The sequence below is a fragment of the Pezoporus flaviventris genome, unplaced genomic scaffold (genome assembly GCF_033815535.1).
Source record: "Pezoporus flaviventris isolate CSIRO_AGI_PZ_B2104156 unplaced genomic scaffold, CSIRO_AGI_Pfla_v1 ptg000047l, whole genome shotgun sequence".
NCBI lineage: Eukaryota > Metazoa > Chordata > Aves > Psittaciformes > Psittacidae > Pezoporus > Pezoporus flaviventris.
The window spans coordinates 5,567,714-5,587,509 of record NW_026892595.1 but is presented as its reverse complement, the minus strand read 5'-3'; the positions used below and the strand labels follow the sequence as shown (position 1 = coordinate 5,587,509).

Here is a 19,796-nt window from a genome sequence, read left to right as displayed (position 1 = left end):
GTGCAGGACTTCCTACATCACATGTTCCCCATTATTAGGGTAGGACTCAAGGTCCTTGCTGAACCCTTTTTCTGAATTGCAGATAGGGCTCTGTGCTTGCTCCACCATGAGAGGAATTCCCCATTTTCTCCAAAAAGAAGTTAATTTAGCTGCTGGGATTTGGCAATTTCGATAGATTACTATACTCTCAAAATATTAGCTGAGCTTCTAATAGTTAATGTTGTCTAATTTACCAATAACAGTTTACTAATCAACTGTTAGTATCTCCAGTGCTCTTTGAAGTGTTATCTGATGTTTCACTTTTAAGATAACTTACTCTTGTCAAGACAGATCTTTTGAAATTAACTATCTCCAAAACTCACATGAGTGTGTAATGAATCATGTATTCACATAACCAAAGCTTAACCTTCAAGAAAGTTATCCAATATTGTGAATCTGAAAGTGAAATCAGGAGCTGGCAATCCTGGATCTATACTTATATATGACTTTTGTACTATCTCAGACCACTTTAAGTACAATGACAATTATTGTAGTTCAAAAATACCTTTCTGGGGGAGAAAGGAGTTTGTTACTTCTTGAGAATTGGTTCTCATCTAAAAGTTCTAAGAATATTTTAATTAATGTAAGAGACATGAATTTGACAGGTGGACCACTTGGTGGATAAGGAATTGGCTGGGTGGTCACACTGAAAGAGTTGCGTTCAGTGGCTCGACGTGGGTGGAGACCAGTGATGAGTATTGTTCCTCAGAGGTCTGTACTAGGACCAGTATTATTTAACATCTTTGTTGGGGACATGTACAGAGATTGAGTGCACCCTCAGCAGATTTGCTGATGACACCAAGATCTGTGGTGTGGATGACATGCTGGAGGGAAGGGATGCCATACAGAGGGATCTTAAGAGGTGGGCCCATGCAAACTTCATGAAGTTCAGCAAGGCCAAATGCAAGGTCCTGACCCAGGAGTCAGGGCAATCCCAAACATTGATACAGGCTGGGTGATAAGAGGATTGAGAGCAACCCTAAGGAGAAGGATTTGGTGGTACTAAATACGAGTGGTAAACTAAATACAAGCTGGTAATATGTACTTGAAGCCCAGACAATCAGTTGCATCCTGGGCTGCATCAAAAGTGTGACCAGCAGGTCGAGGGAGGTGATTCTCCCCCTCACCTCTCATGTGACTCCACCAGGAGTACTACATTTAGCTCTGGGGCTCCCACTGTGAGACTGACATGAACCTGCATGATAGGGTCCAGAGGAGTGCCACGATCAGAGGCCTGGAACATCTCCTTTATGAACCTTATCAGGCTGAGAGCGTTGGGGTTTTTTAGCTTGAAGAAGAGAAGGCTTCGGGGAGACCTTATAGCATTCTTCCAGTACTTAAAGGGAGCATACAAGAAAAATGGGGAGGGAACCTTATCAGGGAGTATAGTGATAGCATGAGGGATAATAGCTTTAAACTGAAAAAGGATAGATTTGGATTACGTATTAGGAAGAAATACTTTATACTGTGAGAGTGGTAAGACACTGGAACAGGCTTCCCAGAGAAGCTGTAAATGCCCCATGCCCTGGCAGTGTTCAAGGCCAGGCTGGATGGGGCTTTGAGCAACCTGGTCTAGTGGAACGTGTCTGTGATTGTGACAGGGGGGTTGAAACTAGATGATCTTAAGGTTCCTTCCAACCTAAACCATTCTATGATATTTCTGCTATTAACAAGGACAATGCCAATTTCAAAGTGAATATGCAATTAATAACCTATGTAGGGAATTTGATTTTTGTCTTAAATATTTAATTATAATGAGCAACAAAGTATGATTTTTTTTTTTAATGGGGAAAGTATATCTTTCATATTGCTGATTATATGGGGGGAAAATCACAAACTTTGTTTTGTTTCTATTTTTATATAAGTATTGAACTCTTTGCAGCTTAGAAAAACATTGTTGGGCTAGAGTTACTCTCACACTAAGCAAAGGCTTGTGAACATCAGATCTAGCTCGCTCTTTGTCTAGATGCTCTTCCTTTGTCCTGGGTTTTGTTTTGTGGGTGTTGCTAAACATAGCTGTTTAGTTTTTTTCTTGTTTAATAACTTTGTCAGTTTTGTGTTTGTATGCCTATAAGGTACTATTTTTATTTTTTTCTTGTATTAAAACTGTTTTAGGAGGGTTAATACTTCTGAAAGTGTAGAGGTAAAATGTGTGGAACACTGCTTTTTATCTGTTACACACATGGCATGTACTACATGACAGACTTTCTATTTGTGGAAATCAGTATTAATATTATGCAAGTTGTATTTTACAATTGATTTTAAGCAAGGAGAGGAGCAGGAGTCCTATCAGGCGGTGTTTATTTTAAAGAGAAAAATGTGTTTTTTAATGTTTAGGCAATATCTCTTTCTGTTGCTTAACTTCTTCTTTTTATCTTTAGTTACTATAACTCAAGGTGGTGCAATCCAGATTTCTAATCCAGCCTCTGATGGTGTCCATGGACTACAGACATTAGGAATGACAAATTCGGGAGCTCCTCAGCCAGGTGCTACCATTGTGCAATATGGAGGACAATCACCACATAGCACACAACAGTATTTTGTTCCAGGAAGCCAAGTTGTTGTTCAAGGTATGTTTTATTAGGCAATTGCATTTTAGTTTTTTTTTATGCAAACCAGTTTTTCTTAAAAGGCTTTTTGTGTTGACATTGTACCTGTGTGACAAAATCAAAGGCAGCCTTAAAAGGAGACTCAGTTTCTCTGTTTAGTAAAGCAGCTACTTCTTTTGATTAGAAAGTTTTATGAGGAGGAAATAACAGTATAAAATAACTTTCTACTTTGAGTTCTTGTGTCCAGAGTTGGAGAGAGATTTTTAATTGCAGTAAAGGCACTGTTACGGTTGAAATGAGATCCTGAGGATGCATCTTTTTTGATAATATGAAACTAATTTTGGGGTTTTTTTTCAGCATTTAATCAATCTGAAGTTCTTTGGATATGTTTAAGGCAGAATTTCCTTGCAATTTATGACTCCTAGTAGAAAGGAGATCTTTTACTGAATCTAGTTTTCTCACAGCAGAACGCTTTGTAAGTCCTATAACATGCACACATGTGAAATGAACTGTGAATAGTGAATTCCGGAACCTTACTGTTCCCAGCCTTTTGGAAATGCTGAGAGAAATTGAGAACCAAAGGTATCTTGGATTCTTACCTATATTAGGGAAAGTAGTGTTGGTATTTGTGTTATGCTGAGGGAAAACCTTTGAAAATGTGGAAGAGATTTCTGTACAGAGACACTAAATGAATGGTGTCCATGGATGATATAGGGAATTTATTTTCCCTATTTTTTTTTTTTAATGAGAGAAGTGGGGAGGGCTGTATGAATGCTTTCTTAGCTTTCTTAAGCCAGAACAGCTATCTGAAATAAGCCGTGAAAAGAGCTAGTAAGGCTTTAAATATGTTCATGGGGCTGATGAGGTATCTGAGATAGTTGGTGAAATCCAGATTGAGGTGCCATTTTTACCCTAATATGGATATTTGAAATAAGTTCTGTCTGTGTCTGTTTCTTTCCCTTTGCTGTAAAGGAAGTCCAGGATGTAGATAAAGCTAATAGTTTGTAGATATCTGAACTTGTTGAGGCAATGCTAAATAATGATACCAAATTTTAATTCTTCTATTGCCTCAGGTTAATTCTTCACTGAAATACACTGTCTTCCCAAAACATTGCAGAAGCATTTCAAGGGAGTTTTGGGACTGTAATATATTAAAAAAAAATCTTAGCCAAAATGTTAGTTTTCAACATGCAGAGAGTACTGTTATATCTTCCTTAAATATTATTATGAATACTTACTTAGCAAAGCCTTGAGATCCACATTTGGCTGTCCCACAAACAGATTTCTCACTTTGGCAGTTAATGTTTTCTGAGTATGAGTAACATGTTTTCTATATGTGCATAAACATCCCTTAAATTAGAGGACTTTGTCTCTCCAGGTTGACTGTAGTGTTTGTATGTACTGCTTTGAGTCTTCAGAGCTTCAGGGGTGGAGTGTGGGTGGGGCAGAATGAGCAGCTCTTCAGTTGCTTCCTTGAATCTCCCCAGTCTGCGAAGAAGCACAGAATTTAGGGATTATATCTGGCAGCATTTCAGTTCTTGGGAATTTCATTTGACTCTGCTTCCTTTACAGACTGTTTGTTGCAGGGTTGTCTTTAGACAGGGCTGTCCTCTAACCTCCCTAGTAAGTCTCAGTGGTGGGCTCCACTGATGGTGTAGCCCATCAAGTGTCTTGCCTGTGATGAAAATTTCCAAAATGGATTCAGAGACAGTTTCTGAATACTTGCTATATCCTGTTTCTGGAAGCTTCTACATACTTTTAACTAAATTGATCTATTCTCTGTACATGCTTAGAGAAGTTGACTTGTTGCAATTCTCTCTTCTGTTGGCTCAAGCAAAATGATTTAATGATGCTCATAGCTGTTGACACAGAAGAAAAATGGTGTATAATATATAAAGGGAAAAATACAAAGGGAATAGTAAGTGACCATCAACTCAGGGATGATGAGAAGGTAACAGGTTTCACCTGAGCGTATATGCTGTTGATACCAGAAAGTCTTTTAAAAAATATCTTTAATTTTTAAAAAGTACATAAAAAGAGTATGAAAGCACCTGAGGATGTTTATGGTAATACAAATTTCTTTGTGATAATTGTGTGTTATCAACAAACCTGAGTTATTTAGGATGGAGTGAGACAATGGAATTAGTTTGATACATAAGTCTCTAATATGTTTTTATCTTGCCCATGCTAGAAAGTCTGTAGTCCGTTTGTCATTTATGTACACTTTGTAGTTGACGCTTCTCCTGATACTGTGCTATTAGGTGACTATAATGGGAAAAGATTATAATAGGAAAGCAACATTCTGCTTGGTAATCTTCCCACTTAAGTATATTGTTATAATGATTCTAGGTATATAAATTTTAATTGTCGTGGAAGTAAAACCCCAAACAAATCAAAACCAAGCAACCAAAACAAACAAACTGTGCAAAAAACCAAGCAACAACAAAAAACCCCAAACAAAACCAACAACAAGAAAGCCACACAAACACCCCCCCCCAAACAACCCCCTCCCTCCCAATATGCTAGGCAACCCCCCTGAATATAGTAGGGCAGGAAAGATCTGTTTAAGATAGTATACGTATTTATGTTTTTTTCTGAAATATTTATTGATGAATCTCATGTGCAATAATCACATAAACCCTGTGCTTGATATTTTTTCATAACCTCTGATGGGGAAAATGAGTTAGTACAAAAGTACTAAAGGTGTTGATCCACGAGTGATAGTCCATTTGCTCCAAGTTTACATTCACAGGCAATATCAGAGGCAGTTATGATGTCCTGACAGTTTTCTAATACATTTTAAGGTTTGGTTGTTGGTTGGTTTTTTTTTTTTGGTTGTTGAAGCAGAATTAATTATTAGTGAGAATGTGCGTAAAAAAAAAAAAGTCTCAAAAATCATTCTGTTGGGATCTGTGTGTGTTTTATGATGTGTTCAGCGATATGAACAGTGGTATTTGACATCTGAGGCTTGTATTTCTTGCGTGCTTCAGTTCTGATCTTCTATTTATCTGATCCTGAAGTGGTCCTGTAATCACAGGGCACTCCTTTTTTGCACTGATGCTTCCATTATTTCTGTCCTTGGCATAGTTTCATAGCTGATGAATTACCGCTCTGAATTTGTTTATTTCAGACAAAGGCCTTAGAAGTTTGCTATGCCCTACATACAGACCAGAGCCTGGACTATTGGTCTGAAACAAATTTCATTTAAATTGGTGTAAATATAGAGTAATTCTGTTACAGCTGAGTTTTTAGTTTTGTGTTTTTATTAATTAAAAAAACCCTAAGTCAACCAGGCCTCCTGGACTTCATTTAAAAGGAAGGAATGGGGGAGAGGTAGCCCTTACCCAGAATTACTGTTTACAGCATCTGGAATCACTAGCTTTAGGTTGACTGACTTTGTTGGAGCTTTTTTCAATCTTTTCTGAAGCTTTTAACTTAAATGAGTGGGTTGTGGTTTCCCCCCCGCCCAAAGCAAGGAGTTTCAGCCTTTCATTTACCTATTGTTACATCTTATTAAGCTTTCCTGTGTTGCATGTCTCTCTGGCAGAGGTCTCTGCCTTTTAGTAGAACTGCTTCAATGAAAACAATTGCATGTCTTTTTAAAATTTCCCTGTCTTCTATCCAGTCGTGACTTTAATTTGGATTCATTTGTGAATGCTAGAGCCATGTTTTAACTTCTGTCAGTCAGTGCTGTGAATTTTCAGGTCTTGCTTTATAGGCAGCTTTGTGGTGAGTGCTTTCTCTGGCTTTGTGAATAATTCAGGGGAAAAGAACAGAGCTAGGCTTACAGAAATGTGGAAAAAGGAGGGGAAAAAAAAAAGGCTTACTGGAAAAGGAGTTCTTTGGGCTGCAGTTTCAGTGAGCTGTTCCAGTGACAGAGCATATTAATGACAGCGGTAAGCAAGTGAGGTCACTGTGATGTCAGTGCTCTTGCTTGTAGTCCCGCACATGCTTGCTAGTTTGGAACACTTCATGCTGAGCTCTGGTAGAGGAACAGGAGAATCGTGTGTGCAGACGCTGAGCATGGCTGTAACAGGAGATGAAACAGGTAAAAATTTTGTTAATCTTTTCCATTATCTTTTTGGCTGTCTAAGCAGTGCTTAGTTGGTATTTCTGACATTTTCTTTAGAACCTGTTTCTATAACTCTTTCATTTTTCAAACTGTACAAATAGCTTCTGATTATATCTAGTTAGTGTAGGATTTCAGGGCAATTTTAACAGTTTTGTTTGGGGGGGAAACAAATCACAGTTAGTACATGAGTTCTTGCACAGATTGATTCAGACAACTAATCTTTACTATTAGATGCAGGATTTTGCTGAGAAATCCACCACTTAAATCCATCTTATTGTGGAGATGGTCATATGTGTTACTATGCTTATAATTGTTTTTTATTTTATACAAATGACAGTGCTTTTTTTGTTTAGTAATAAACTCAAGCCTATTTCAGCTCTAAAATCTTAAGCAGAGCTGAGAGAGAAACAGTGTGCAGTTTCAGTACTGTAAATAAGCTCTGTGCTTTCATTATTAAAGAAAATGCTGAATGAAAACAAATTTGAGAGCGATAAATTTTAAGTATTATAGTGCCTGCTTGTTTTCTCCTCCACTGTTAAAATGGTCTGTTCCTCAGCTAATTGAGTTCAAAAGGCTGACGTCATTAGATTTCCTGGAATCGTGTTGAAGTAGGGAACTGGAAAAGTTAAACTCCAAACAAGATACACATTGACGTCAGCTCCAAGTCACGCTGTGATTTAGTCAGTTCCTTTCTGCTTCGTCAATTGCCTCCGGCAGATCTGTAATATTAACTGGTTCACAGCCGGGACCTATGTGCTGCTGCTCATTGCTGCTACCTACTGTTTCATTAATCCAAAGATAAGTATCTTCTCTAAGTCGACGTTTTGATTTTTCATGCTCAAAGAGATAATGATTCATGCCTTGTTTAGCCAGTTTAGTGGTGAAGTTGAAAACCCTTTGATAATCTAGTTCCATCATTATGACTTACAGAAGAATAGACGCACTAATACATAGCATACATTGGGCTTTTTGTCTCCTGGATAGTTACTGAAAGAACTTAAGTGCTGGGATGCTCTCTAGTGTTCAGCAAGTTACTTTTTTCAAGGCCCTGCTGATATGAGGTAGTTGATTTAAAAAACAATTAGTTTTTGTTAATTTCTCAGAGCTGTATTTACACACTTTTTCAAATGAGGTTTGTTTGGTTTTGTTTGTTCGTTTGTCTTCCTTTTAATAATTTTCTTTATGTAAGTCTCAACTCAAAGCTTCAGCTTTGCAGTGGCTTCTTACTCCCTTGCAATTTTAAGAAGGGGAAAGAAATTAAAAATTGAAAATTACCTGGAGCAATGTGTTAGGGAATACACCATCTCCAGGTTTGTTGCTTAGCTTTGTTTCAGTCCCATGTATGGTATGTCAGGAATCACGTTAAATCTCCATGGAACTTTGTCAGAAATAGCCACAGAGGTTTATCAGTTGGATTGGGGTGTGGGGGATTTTTGTCTCAAATGCTGAAGTGGAAGGTACCCTTCTCTGTGATATGCAGATACATTACTAGACATAAACCATAATTTTATTTTTTTTCAAGGGTATCTTACAGCACCACCACCACCACATACCCTTCACCTCCTGCTTAAAGCCTGTTTCAACTTTCCCAATGACTTTTTTTGGAGGAAACAGTATTTTATTGTAACTTCTGGAGATATACAGAAAAACTTGAAGACTTTGAAATAACTGATTTGCAATGATGTGTGGGTTTATAAGGTCTGTGTACCAAAAAGGTTATTTATCTCTGTTACCATGTTGTTAGATTCATAAATGAGTCAACTGTTAGGAAGGCACAGACACTACTGGAACCTGCTCAAACTATTCATGTGAAGTGTTGCTTAGTGGTGTTTGTTGATCCCAGCTGAGATAGGGCCTCGCTTTTGTTAAGTCTTGTTGCAGGTACATGATCATACTGAGTCTTCTCGGGACTGAGTGCAACAACAGCAGTAAGTCCTATTAGCTAACATCTGACTGTAAATCAAAGACAAAAAAATAGTTGGTCTTGCCAGGCTGAGGTGACCTGGGTTATGGGCCTTTCCTCATGACTTGATCTACAAAGTGCTTCAGCTGGACTTCTGATTCATTGTAGCTACTGCAAACCAAGATAACATCTCTTTTTTTAGATAGTAATGATAGAAAAAGATAGTTCTTACCATAGAGTCGGTAAAATGTATGTAATATGGCCAGCATAAAGGTGAGCCTGAAGGGTTTATAAAATTCCGTTTTAAAAATAGTGCTAAGAGATGTGGAGAACTTAAAGAAAGAATTAATTTTCTTCTAGATGTACAAGGCCACCAAACCCTGTGTTCAGGGTGGCTGCCTGTTCAGCGCTCACAAGGCTGTCCTGAGCTGATTTCTCTCTCCCTCCCCCATCCCTAGGGGATTATCTGTAACCCAGGCCAGTTCACTGGTCCTGTTCATCTTGTAATTCCACAAACACTTTTACGAGCAGGATGGAGAAAGGGGGGAGGTGTAAAGTGTTTAAGCTGATAATGATTTCAGGACATGGCTATGGAACTGTAGTCTAAACACAGCTTGAACCTATTTTTTTATATTTAATTAGTGAAGTACCCGCATTAACTTAATAAGAATGATAGTAATTTTTTTTTTTTTTCAGTTTAGGTTTATTCCCCTCCCTATAGTTGACTGATGTCACTTTACTTCTGTACCTGTCAGCCTCCCCAAGGTGTTTTTGTCTACATTTTGTTTTTCCAAGTTGTCCTGGTTTTGGCTGGGAGAGAGTTAATTTTCTTCATAGCAGCTGATACAGTGCTGTGTTTTGGATTCAGGATAAGAATAATGTTGATAACACACTGATGTTTTAGTTGTTGCTGAGCAGTGCTTACACTAAGTCAAGGACTTTTCAGCTTCTAATGCTGCCCTGCTAGTCAGGAGGCTGGGGGAACACAAGAAGCTGGGAGAGGACACAGCTGGGACAGCTGACCCCAACTGGCCAAAGGAATGTTCCATACCATATGGCATCATGCTCAGTGTATAAACTGGGAGGAAGGCTGGCTGGGGGCTGCTGTTCAGGAACTGGATGGATATCAGTCAGTGGTGAACAATTTTTATTCATTTGCATCACTTGTTTGTCTTGTGTTTTATTTCTTTTTGCTATTTTCATTACAATTCTTTTTCTTATTATCATTATTCTTATTATTATATTTCAAGTATTAAACTGTTTTCATCTCAACCCATACATTTTCTTACTTTTACCCTTCTGGTTCTATTCCTCATCCCACTGGGAAGGAGGGGAATTAAGCAGGCAGCTCTGTGGTGCTTAGTTGCGGGCTGGTGTTAAACTGTGACACCAGTTTTTCCATTATCTAAATATTGCTTTAAAGAATTAAAGTATAAATTAATTCTAACATAAAAGCCTCTGAAATTTCATGTATTATGTTCAGTCGCTTTAATTACAAAATTTGGAGTTTGGTGTGTGATAATATAAAATATTTATGGAAAGGAATAGGTAAATACTTGCTTGTAATTTGAAGAGAGATACTTCCCCCCCCTTCCCCCCCCCCACATCAGACAAGACACAGTATGTAGGACTTTAACAGTATTTTAAAGTTGGGGTACATCATGTAGGAATGAAGTACCTCAGAAATACAGAAATGAGGGAGACCATCAGGAAGGTATTGGCTCCAAATAACAGGTCAGATTTCAGGTCTGTGTTTGGTTTGGGGAGGGCTCAAAAGTGGTAGTAGGCTCAGGAGCTGAATATGAACTTTTGCACTCTGGCTTACTGTGTAACTATACCCCTTCCTGTGAAACAGCCACTACTGTCTCTTGCCTGCTAATTCTGCAGCATCCTATTTGTGGTCCTTTTGCTCAAAGAGCGTACCCCAGTTCACTGTGAGCACTTGTCTGTTCATTTTCATTCTGGCAACAGCAGCTCTCACTGGTTTTGCAAGGGTTTCTGTGCTGCTGCTCTAGAGGGAGGAAAGGCAGTAAGGCTGGTACTGTTGCTATCACAGGGAAAGAGGAGAAAGTTGACTTCTGAAGCTTCTGTTGGAGGACAAGGGGTAGCATGTAAATTTCAGTGGCTGCAACAGCAGAACCATATTTTTGTGGAATTGTGTGAACAGGGAATAAGTATGCACACTGTGTTTTTCAAGCAGCTTTCCCTATGTTGTCTGAAAAGAGCCATGTGGAAGCTTTCACAGGCTTCAGTCTGGCTGGCTAGTGGGACCATGTGCTAGAGCAATTTAGATAACTTATTTTATAGTGTGGAAATAAATGCTAGAAAAATAACAAATGTAGCTGTGACATGACAGGCCTATGAAATATTTTATGTAGCAGGGATCCTGGAGAACTCATCAACAGAAATCTGTTGTTCTGTGACTCTTGTGTAGTTTGATTTTTTTTGTTGTTGTTGTTTTTTTTTTCCCCATAAATTTTAAAATATGATTCTTTTATACAGCTGCCACTGGAGACATGCCAGCTTACCAGATTCGAACTCCCACTACTACCTTACCTCAGGGAGTGGTAATGGCTGCCTCACCGGGGACTTTGCATAGTCCTCAGCAACTGGCAGAAGAGGCAACTCGCAAGAGAGAGCTGAGACTTATGAAAAATAGGTAAGACTATATCACAATTAATAGTCAGTGTTGCAAAAAAACACCCAACCCCAAAACATTCTAGTGAAACTTTCTTCTTAAAGTCATGAGCTCTGCCTCTGAGTGATAAAGTGAAGGCAAGAAATTGTCAGTCATCCCACATCCTTATGGCATTGTGTATTGGCTGTTAACTCTGGAAAACTAGAGTTGACCTTATCACCATGGATTTTTAGTTTGAAAATATTATGGAAATTCAGAAATCAATATCAGTGTTGTCCCTTTCTGGTAATTTTTGTGATGATCTGGAGGTGTACTTAGTGTTGAATTCCCCCCTGATCCACCAACAGTAAAATGACCAGTACGGGTTTGTTCATCTTGAAACATCCCAGCAAAGAATTGGTTAGGAAAATATCTGAGGATCTCATTAGCAGTCATCCATTAATGATGCTCTGAAGAGGACTTATTCTAGGGTGGAATGATAATTATAGGCTTTCCAAAATAATTGGCTACTGTGATAAGTTACTGTGCAGTGCCTCTGTCATTTTGTGAGGCATATTGTGTGAGGTGGCTGTATTTTTTTTAATTAGTTGGCATGGGCTTGACTGTGTGCTGTAACTGCCAGTCTTTCTCTGTGCTTTCTTCTTTCTGTTCTTAAGGGACTCCCCTTTTTTCAAATGCATAGCTACTGCAATCAGTGGCAGTTAGATTAATGGAAGAAATAGTCTGCCATGCAGATCTCTAATGCATTGAATAGCCACTTGCTTTATGATTAAATTAATGGTATTGCTTTGCTCTCATGCCTGTCCTTTATTTTAAATTACTCATGAAGATCGCTGCATTGTTGTGCTTCCTTTTGTTTCTCTTTTCAGTTTTAATGCTAGATCTGTGCTCTCCCTCATATAACTTGCTGGAAAGTTACTCTCACAATTTGACACTTTATCATGTTCCAAGATCTTAAAGGAGCAAACTCCCAGTACTTCTAAAATTTATTCTGGAATTGAATGCCCGTTCAGTCACATGCTTCTGAAAATACTACTCAAAGTAAACAAACATTGCAGATGCATGTGGTTGAAATGTGCACAGGTGGACAGCTCTAAAATGCTAGTAAATTGTACTTGTTTGGACTTAAATTTTGCTGTAGATTGTTACATTAAGGTAAAGAAATGACAGCTTGGCATTTATCTTTTTGTCTGAAGAGAGTAGTGTTATGCTTGTATTTTCTGAAAGTATATTCTTTAGTTTGATTTTAAGATTTTGATTGCAGAAGATAATACTGATAAACACACAAAATGGAATGTGGCTGGAAGAAGAAACGCTGCTTTCAGTCTTCATGTTTAGTACAATTCAAGTCAATACGTTGCCATTTGCACACTGTTTTTCTTGGTTCCTCTGTGTATCAATTCCATCTTTGTATTTGTTGATGATGAATTTTTCTTCAAGTTCTAGTTCTTTGGAATTGTATTTTAACTGTGTTATTGCTTATGGCTGTTACCTGCTGTTCTGTTTGTGCAATCCAACAGTTGTTGTTGTTGGTGGTTGTTGTTGTTGTTGTCGAAGAGCAGGGATTGCAGGTAATTTCATTTATCCAGTCTTTGCCATATTGTGGCTGTTCCTGTAGTCATTTGCCTTGTATTGGTTCCAGGGAAGCTGCCAGAGAATGTCGCAGAAAGAAGAAAGAATATGTCAAATGTCTTGAAAATCGTGTGGCTGTGCTTGAAAACCAAAACAAGACTCTCATTGAGGAACTCAAGGCCCTCAAAGATCTTTATTGTCATAAAGCAGAATAACTGTCTTTCATTTGGACCTCGTTTATTATGAACTTTAATCAAGGCATGAGAGGAAGCAATTCTACAGATTGCCATATGAACATGAGAAAGAGACACTTGAGGCCCTTGTGGAACCCAGTTTTGCTTAGTGTTTTCAGACTGATTTGGGAGAAATTCCAAAATTCGGAATTCTGCCATAGTGTCCGTAATCTGCTGAGCTTTCTAATGGCATGCAAATGGCTTTTTTTGGTTGCACTTTTTACTTCTGCTTTTTGCAGGGAAGCTGCTAAAGAATGTCGACGTCGGAAGAAAGAATACATAAAATGTCTGGAGAGTCGTGTTGCAGTGCTAGAAGTTCAGAACAAGAAACTTATGGAGGAGCTTGAATCCCTAAAAGACATTTGCTCTTCCAAAACAGATTAGTAAACATATTTATTATACTGTGAACTGACTAAAATATGACCAGTTGCTTTATAAGATAATACATAGCCAACATGAATTATGGCTTTCTTTTTGTGTCATTTATATTATATTCCAACTCCTAACATTCCTGAATGCTTTCCTGCTTTTTGTCAATTCATAGCTCTAATTTCAGGTTTTTCATGTTCCTCCCTTCCATCTCCCAAGGAGCCAAATGTTAAAGAAATGTAAGAAAGTAAAAAAGCGCATAATTTTTAAGAGCTGTTTCTTTGCCATATATTTACATACTACTTTTTACATGTTAACTGAGTGACCTGCACATAGAAAATAATGTACTATTATTTTAGATGATTCGTGAAGATAACGCATCCAGTAATACAAAGAAAATCAAACAACCCACGGTATCTCAGGAAAGAGTTTATAAAAGAATGTTATGATTACATATATGTACTAGCATACTAGTCTACAGATGATTTTATGGCATATTTTTATATTAGTTGCTTTGTGGAAAAAGTATTGTATTGCTGTCACTGAGTGCCATGGTTAAAGATAGTTTTTAATAGAACCATGTTGTTTAACCTGTGTAGTGTCTCATTTCCTTTAAACACCTGGTTATTGAAGATACTTTTAAAACCCATGAGTATCCAGAAGAGGTTAAAGGAAAGGAGTATACCTGATCTCACTGACGTGATGTTAAGTATAGTGTAAATACCAGAAAGAAGCTGTCTGTTGTAGGGCTGCTCTTTACTTAAATTTCTTTTAGTATATAGGCTGTTTGATTTGTTAGGGTCTGAATATCAAAATTCAGTATTGAATTCTAAATACTTTATATTCTAGATTCTGGCCAGTTGTAGACAGTTGCCTATAGCAAAGGCTTGATGGTATAGTTCTTTTTACACTTTCTGCAAAATGCTGAGAGGAAGTAAAGATGACTTAAAGAGGAAGGCTTTCTAATAAACAGTAACTATCTGCTGATTCATGGGGTTCCATGGGGTGCCTGTAGGTGAGAGCTGAAGATCTTTAAAATAAACCCTTGCTTAAACCAAATTACAGTTCTGGTGAATGAAATACACGCCAACTTTCCATTGTGCTTTGAAAGAAAACAGTGCTTATGCAGAATTGCTTCTGGGTATTCCTTTAATTCAGGAATGATCTAATTGTTTGTTGGCCAGTACAGTCTATGAGCAAAGTATTTGGGAGCTTTGCTGGAATTAGCAGCATCATTCCCTTACTGATGTGGTAGGAAAAAAGGCTTAGTTCCTACTTAATCGGGTTCTCGGGGGGGGGGGGGGGGAAGTATGTGTGTATGGAGTGGGGGGAGGGATGGGATCATATAACTGAAGTCACTGAGACTTCCTCACTTAATTTAAACTGAATTCACATTTAACCCAATCTTTACTCTGACACCAGTGGGGTAGGGTGTGTGTATATATATATTTTTTTTTACTTTAAAAAAAAAATTATTATTTAATTTGTCTGTTTGTTTTGCTTTCCCAAATTACTTGAAATACGTGGAATAACTTTCTCGAATCTTTCTGAAAATCCCACTAGGTACCTACGTGAGACCATTTGCAGAAACCACTTCCCACAGCCCCATCAGTTGATTTAAAAGGAAACAGGCTGCCTTTTGGACCCACAGGCTCTGCTGCAGGCCTGGAACAAAAGTAAAGTCAACTCTGAAATATCTGCATCACTGTGAAAATACATCTTAAGTGTTAAAGTCAGCAGAAGTCAAAGTTTCTATTAAAGTTGGACAAGTACAGTCTGCAGCCTCTAGACAGCAACAAGTGTCCAGCAAATTGTTTGTTGTGGCTCTGTCACCAGAATCTGTTTTTATTTTTTTGTTACAGGTAGGCATTGCATCTGACTCAAGGGATTTTGAAACTTAAGAGGAAGAAACTTGGGCATGTAGTACATGTCTCCACAGTAAAAGCGTTTCTTTATCTTCACAATAGTATTTGGTATTAACTGTAGTTAGAAATTTTATAGGAGAAATCCTTGTCTATTCCACGTCTGTGTTGTCAACAGTCATTCCCTTGCTAATTCTTTTAAAGCATTTGATTAATGTTTATTTTTTATTTAAATATTTACTTGAGTGTGGGTGGTGCTTTGTTAATAATGAGAGCTAACTGCTCTTGGTCATTCTGGAAAACTCCCATTTGATTTATCTATCTACACGAGGGAAAAGTATCCTGCTTCAGAAAAGCCAACTGCACAGAACCTGGCTCATTTAGATAAGACTAGGGAAAAAAAATAAAGTTTATGATGTACATAATTCTTCCATGCTCAGTAATTCAGTTTGGTATAGTATTAATTTGACAGAATTAGCCACAGACATTTCTGTATTTTAAAGTAAAAATGAGTTTGTTGGTGAATAAGAACATTTAAAATTAAAGTCAGTAAATTAGAACGAAGATGTGTCTTATGAGGGAAATAACTTATTTGAAAATGAGCAAAGGAAGATCTGCACGTATGCCAAGAATCTGTTATCCAATTGCTACTGCAGAAATTACTACATAAAACAACAAATCTAGTAGCGAGTTGGTTTGACAGATGTGCATTGAAAACTTTGTGAGAGAATTCCCCGAGAGTAAAAGAAGATTAGAAGGAAAAGTCAGTGTACCACCAGGGATTGTCAGAGAAATAATACCAAAATGCTTAAGTGAGATGGGACTGCAGGAGCCTGGGTCACTGTATATCAGTATATCAGAAGATTAAAGCAATAAATAGGGTATATGCTAGGATACACAAATTAGTTTAGATTATAAAGGAAAATAAATCATACTAAGTCTTCCTTCAGTTTGTTTCCTCTTTTAAGGGTCAATGTAGCCCTCAAGTTTTAGATCGGTGTGGGACTCATTTCGTTCAACATCAGTGTCATGTTTCTGAAGGTATATCAGCACTGGAATCCAAAGTAGATGCACATGTGCTATGAATGAGAATTTTCCTTTTGACTTGCTGTCCACCAAGCTCGCATTTGTGCGTGTAAGTCCTGTGCTTGCTAGTGCTCCTCTCTCAGGGCAGAAAAGGTGAAATTGTTGCTTACTCTTCATGAAACAAATTGAAGTTTGACTGGGGGCTGAATCTGTAACTGCTAAAGTTCTTGTGAGGTGACACTAACACATTTTGTAAGTTGTGCTGCCTAACATTCTGGGCAAAACTGCTTGTGTTTGTAGAATGGCACCCGCTTTTTGGATACCAGGTCAAGAAAAGGTCAGTTTGTATTGGTTGCATTGAACTTCTTAGAGTAAATCTTAATCTAAATCAGTTACTGTTATTTTTACTGAGGATATATTTTGATGGGAGAAACTACTTTCTGGATTTTATCTGTCTCTTCACTTTGTGACCAGTTTTGGTTTACCAAAAGGCCAAACAATCTTGTTGCAGAGAATTACCATGTGGATCAGACGCTGAGCTCAAAGTATTTCCTTCAGTGACAATGGCTGGAAAAACTGTCCCTTTGACTTTATTCATGTCTCCTTCTTTGTGATATAGATATGATAGATCTATCCTTTTTCCTAGAAGTACCATCATCTAAAATCGTACAGTGCAAGTGTGCAAACTGTTGGGTTTTGTGCAAGGTTTGTGATGTGGCTGTCAATCACATACCCAAGGAAACACAGTACCAGTGCCTGTTGTGGTTCATGTGTGTACTGGGACTTGCACTCTGTCCTCATTTTGCTGCTTCAGTTCCCAGTTGAATCAGGCTCTGGGTTCAGTATTCTTTCCAAAGAACTTCTCAACCACAAGATTAAAACCCACCTTCTGTCTTGTTGCATGTGTGTGGTGGTTTAATGCCTTTTCCCACATTTTGATGCTGTTTCTGCTCTCAGAGGCTGCTAAGAATCTGCAAATAGCAACTGAAGAGGTGTTCAGTCTTAATTATCTTACTCAATCACAGTCTCGTTTGACAAGGCTGGGAAGCACCTACTTCTCTGTTAAAAACATAGCTCTGAGCACTGGATACCAGTATAATTTCCAGAGGAATCTGATTCCAGTTCAGATTTGTGAAGCAGAGTCCCTGGTATGGTTCAGGAGAAAGGCCTTTTGAACACAGTATTATTCTTAATACAGAAACATTAAATGAATCTGAGTTTGTTTACTACTAAAGAATCTGAGCACTACCCAAGCTTTGATTTATCAGAGCCAGGACTTTTTTTTTTTTTTTCAGTACCAGGAAAGAAAAGACTGAAATTCTTGTGATTTTCATTCTGTAAGAAAACTGCATCCCTGCGTTATCACTTGCTGAAGCCATGCAGCTGTTTGCAGATTTCTTTGTGATAGATAGCTGGAGGATTTGCTTTTACTTTATAGAAAGCTATATCCAAGACTGCATGGATGTTGTTTTGTTTTTCAAATAGAATTTCACAGAGCTCAGGGGAAATGGTCTCTTGAAAAATGTCTTCAACATCCTAGAGTTGTGGGTGATGAGGAATGTAATAGTCAGCTTCCTCTTAAGGTACAGCTTTGAGTCATAGCTGTTTTCTTCCCCATCTAAATGGAGTGGGGAGCAGAGTTATAAAGAGAAGCCTCTAGGTTATCTGAGCAGAGCTGTCTGTTGACTGTGTTAAACAGCCTCAGCTGTTGTGATCTGGAAAAAAGGGATTAAAATAAGTATATTGTGTGAGTAGGTGTGGGTTTGGCTTCTTTGGTGGTTTGTTTGGTTGTTTGGTTTGGTTGTTGGGTTTTTTGGGGGGAGTGGGAGGTGTGATTATCACTTTCCATGGATTTTTCTGTTTGCAAGAATAATTGTAGCATTTTCTGCCTGCACTGATGGAGTCCTAAGGAATGCAAGCTCTCTTGTGTCTCACTTGTTCTCCAGGGTTTTCCTTTCCTTGTCAAACATAATCGCTTATGTAGTACCATTCTCCTGCAGACATCAGTGTAGTAGCTAAATCCACTGTGATCTTTTTCTGAATGAAGTATCACTTAAAAGAAGACAAAAGGATCTGCTCAGCTTCTGGTTTGGATTGTCTCATTTTGCCCACTTTTCTGTTTAAAATCCACTTGGTGTTCATGTATGTGGGGGTGTACATGACAGAAATGTATTGAATGCTGAGCAGTTCAGCAGCTGATAGAAGTTGCTGCATTTTGATTGTTAGCATTTTTGTATAAAATATTGTCTTATGGGGAGAGGGTTTAATTTGGTTGGGGATTATTTTTTTTAAGGCACTATGAGGCTCTTCTGGATGAGGGATAACAATAATTTCATTATTCCAGCAAAAACTATGTTAATTCTAATATTTGCTTTATTTAAACACTGAGGAAAATGAGAGCAGTTTGATAGTATCTCATGCAGACTGGCAATGGCAGGTAGCAAAAATCAGTTAATTCTTCTTCTGTCTCTAATGAATCTTTTTCAGTTCATTTTCTCAGGTTTCTGGGTGTTTTCCTACTGCAGAGGTAGAGCTTTCTTCTTGCAAATTGCTTGGTAGACATAGTTATGAAGCAGAAGCTGTGGATATGCACAAAGTCTCAAAGAGAAAGAGGGTAATAGGAGAGTTGAATGCAGTGTGTAGACTAAGAAAAAAAACAACTTCATTGTATTCTGCATGACTTGAATGGAAAAAACAGCGAAGGAAGTGTCTTTGTTATAGTAACTGCTGAGGTTTTTCCTCTCCTTTAATAGCCGTATCAGTGGAATCGGGTGTGATTAATACATCTCGTGAATGGAATTATAACTATAAAAATGGCACAAATCAGAAATCTGGTTACCTAGCCAAGCCATTGTTTTAGTTTTGTGGTTTCAAAGATACAATTTCCAAATGGCCTTGAATGAGGCTTTTAATGGTCTTATTTTCATGATTCCTACACACACGCTCTCCTCCTCCCTCCCTCTCCCCGTCCCCCCTGCCAAACGTGGTTGTGCTTATACTAGGTAGAAGCTGCTGAGGAGTTTAACAAAAGGAGTTGGGACCATCGTGCCTGCTTTTTTCAGAGTAGATCTCTAAAGATTTTATTTATTTATTTGTTTGTTTTCGGCAAGGTATTTATTATGTTTCCAGCTTTCATTAATTCTTACAGAAGCAAGAGAACTCCAAACACATTTTTACATTTTATGCATACTGAAGTGTTTGCTGGATGAAATCAGTTTTGGAGAATTAGATTCTCAAAGGCCCTGGTTGTATGAGCTAACAGTTTTCAGAACTTTGTCAGGTGCCATACAAACAAGAAAATGCTTAAATCCTTACACAACTGCCTCTTTACCAGTGAAGTTCTCACTTGCTTCATCTTAATCTTTTTTCCTGTAAAATGACAGCTAGGCACTCATATCTGTGTCTGATTTCCTTCTAGTATATTTTGAACGTGATGGTCAATTTCAGTTAAAGTTGATAGATATGTCAAAGATCTCTCAAGCTCATGAAAATTGGTGGTTACCAAAGAGGGCATGGACTTGCGGAATGAAAAG

General features: G+C 38.0%; 1 protein-coding gene across 16 annotated transcripts in view; it reads left to right on the top strand.

Moving 5' to 3' along the window:
• Nucleotides 1-13,965, top strand: part of CREM (cAMP responsive element modulator) — a 35,685-nt gene extending 21,720 nt beyond the window's left edge. For 11 of the 16 annotated variants that reach the window (XM_061468069.1, XM_061468066.1, XM_061468068.1 and 8 more), the window contains 3 exons: nt 2,421-2,609; nt 11,066-11,222; nt 12,844-13,469. In XM_061468069.1, coding sequence (XP_061324053.1) covers nt 2,421-2,609; nt 11,066-11,222; nt 12,844-12,988 — 491 coding nt within the window. In that variant the 3' untranslated portion in view covers nt 12,989-13,469. The other 5 variants (XM_061468067.1, XM_061468075.1, XM_061468073.1 and 2 more) reach the window with 4 other exon arrangements.
• Nucleotides 13,966-19,796: the final 5,831 nt, after the last annotated feature.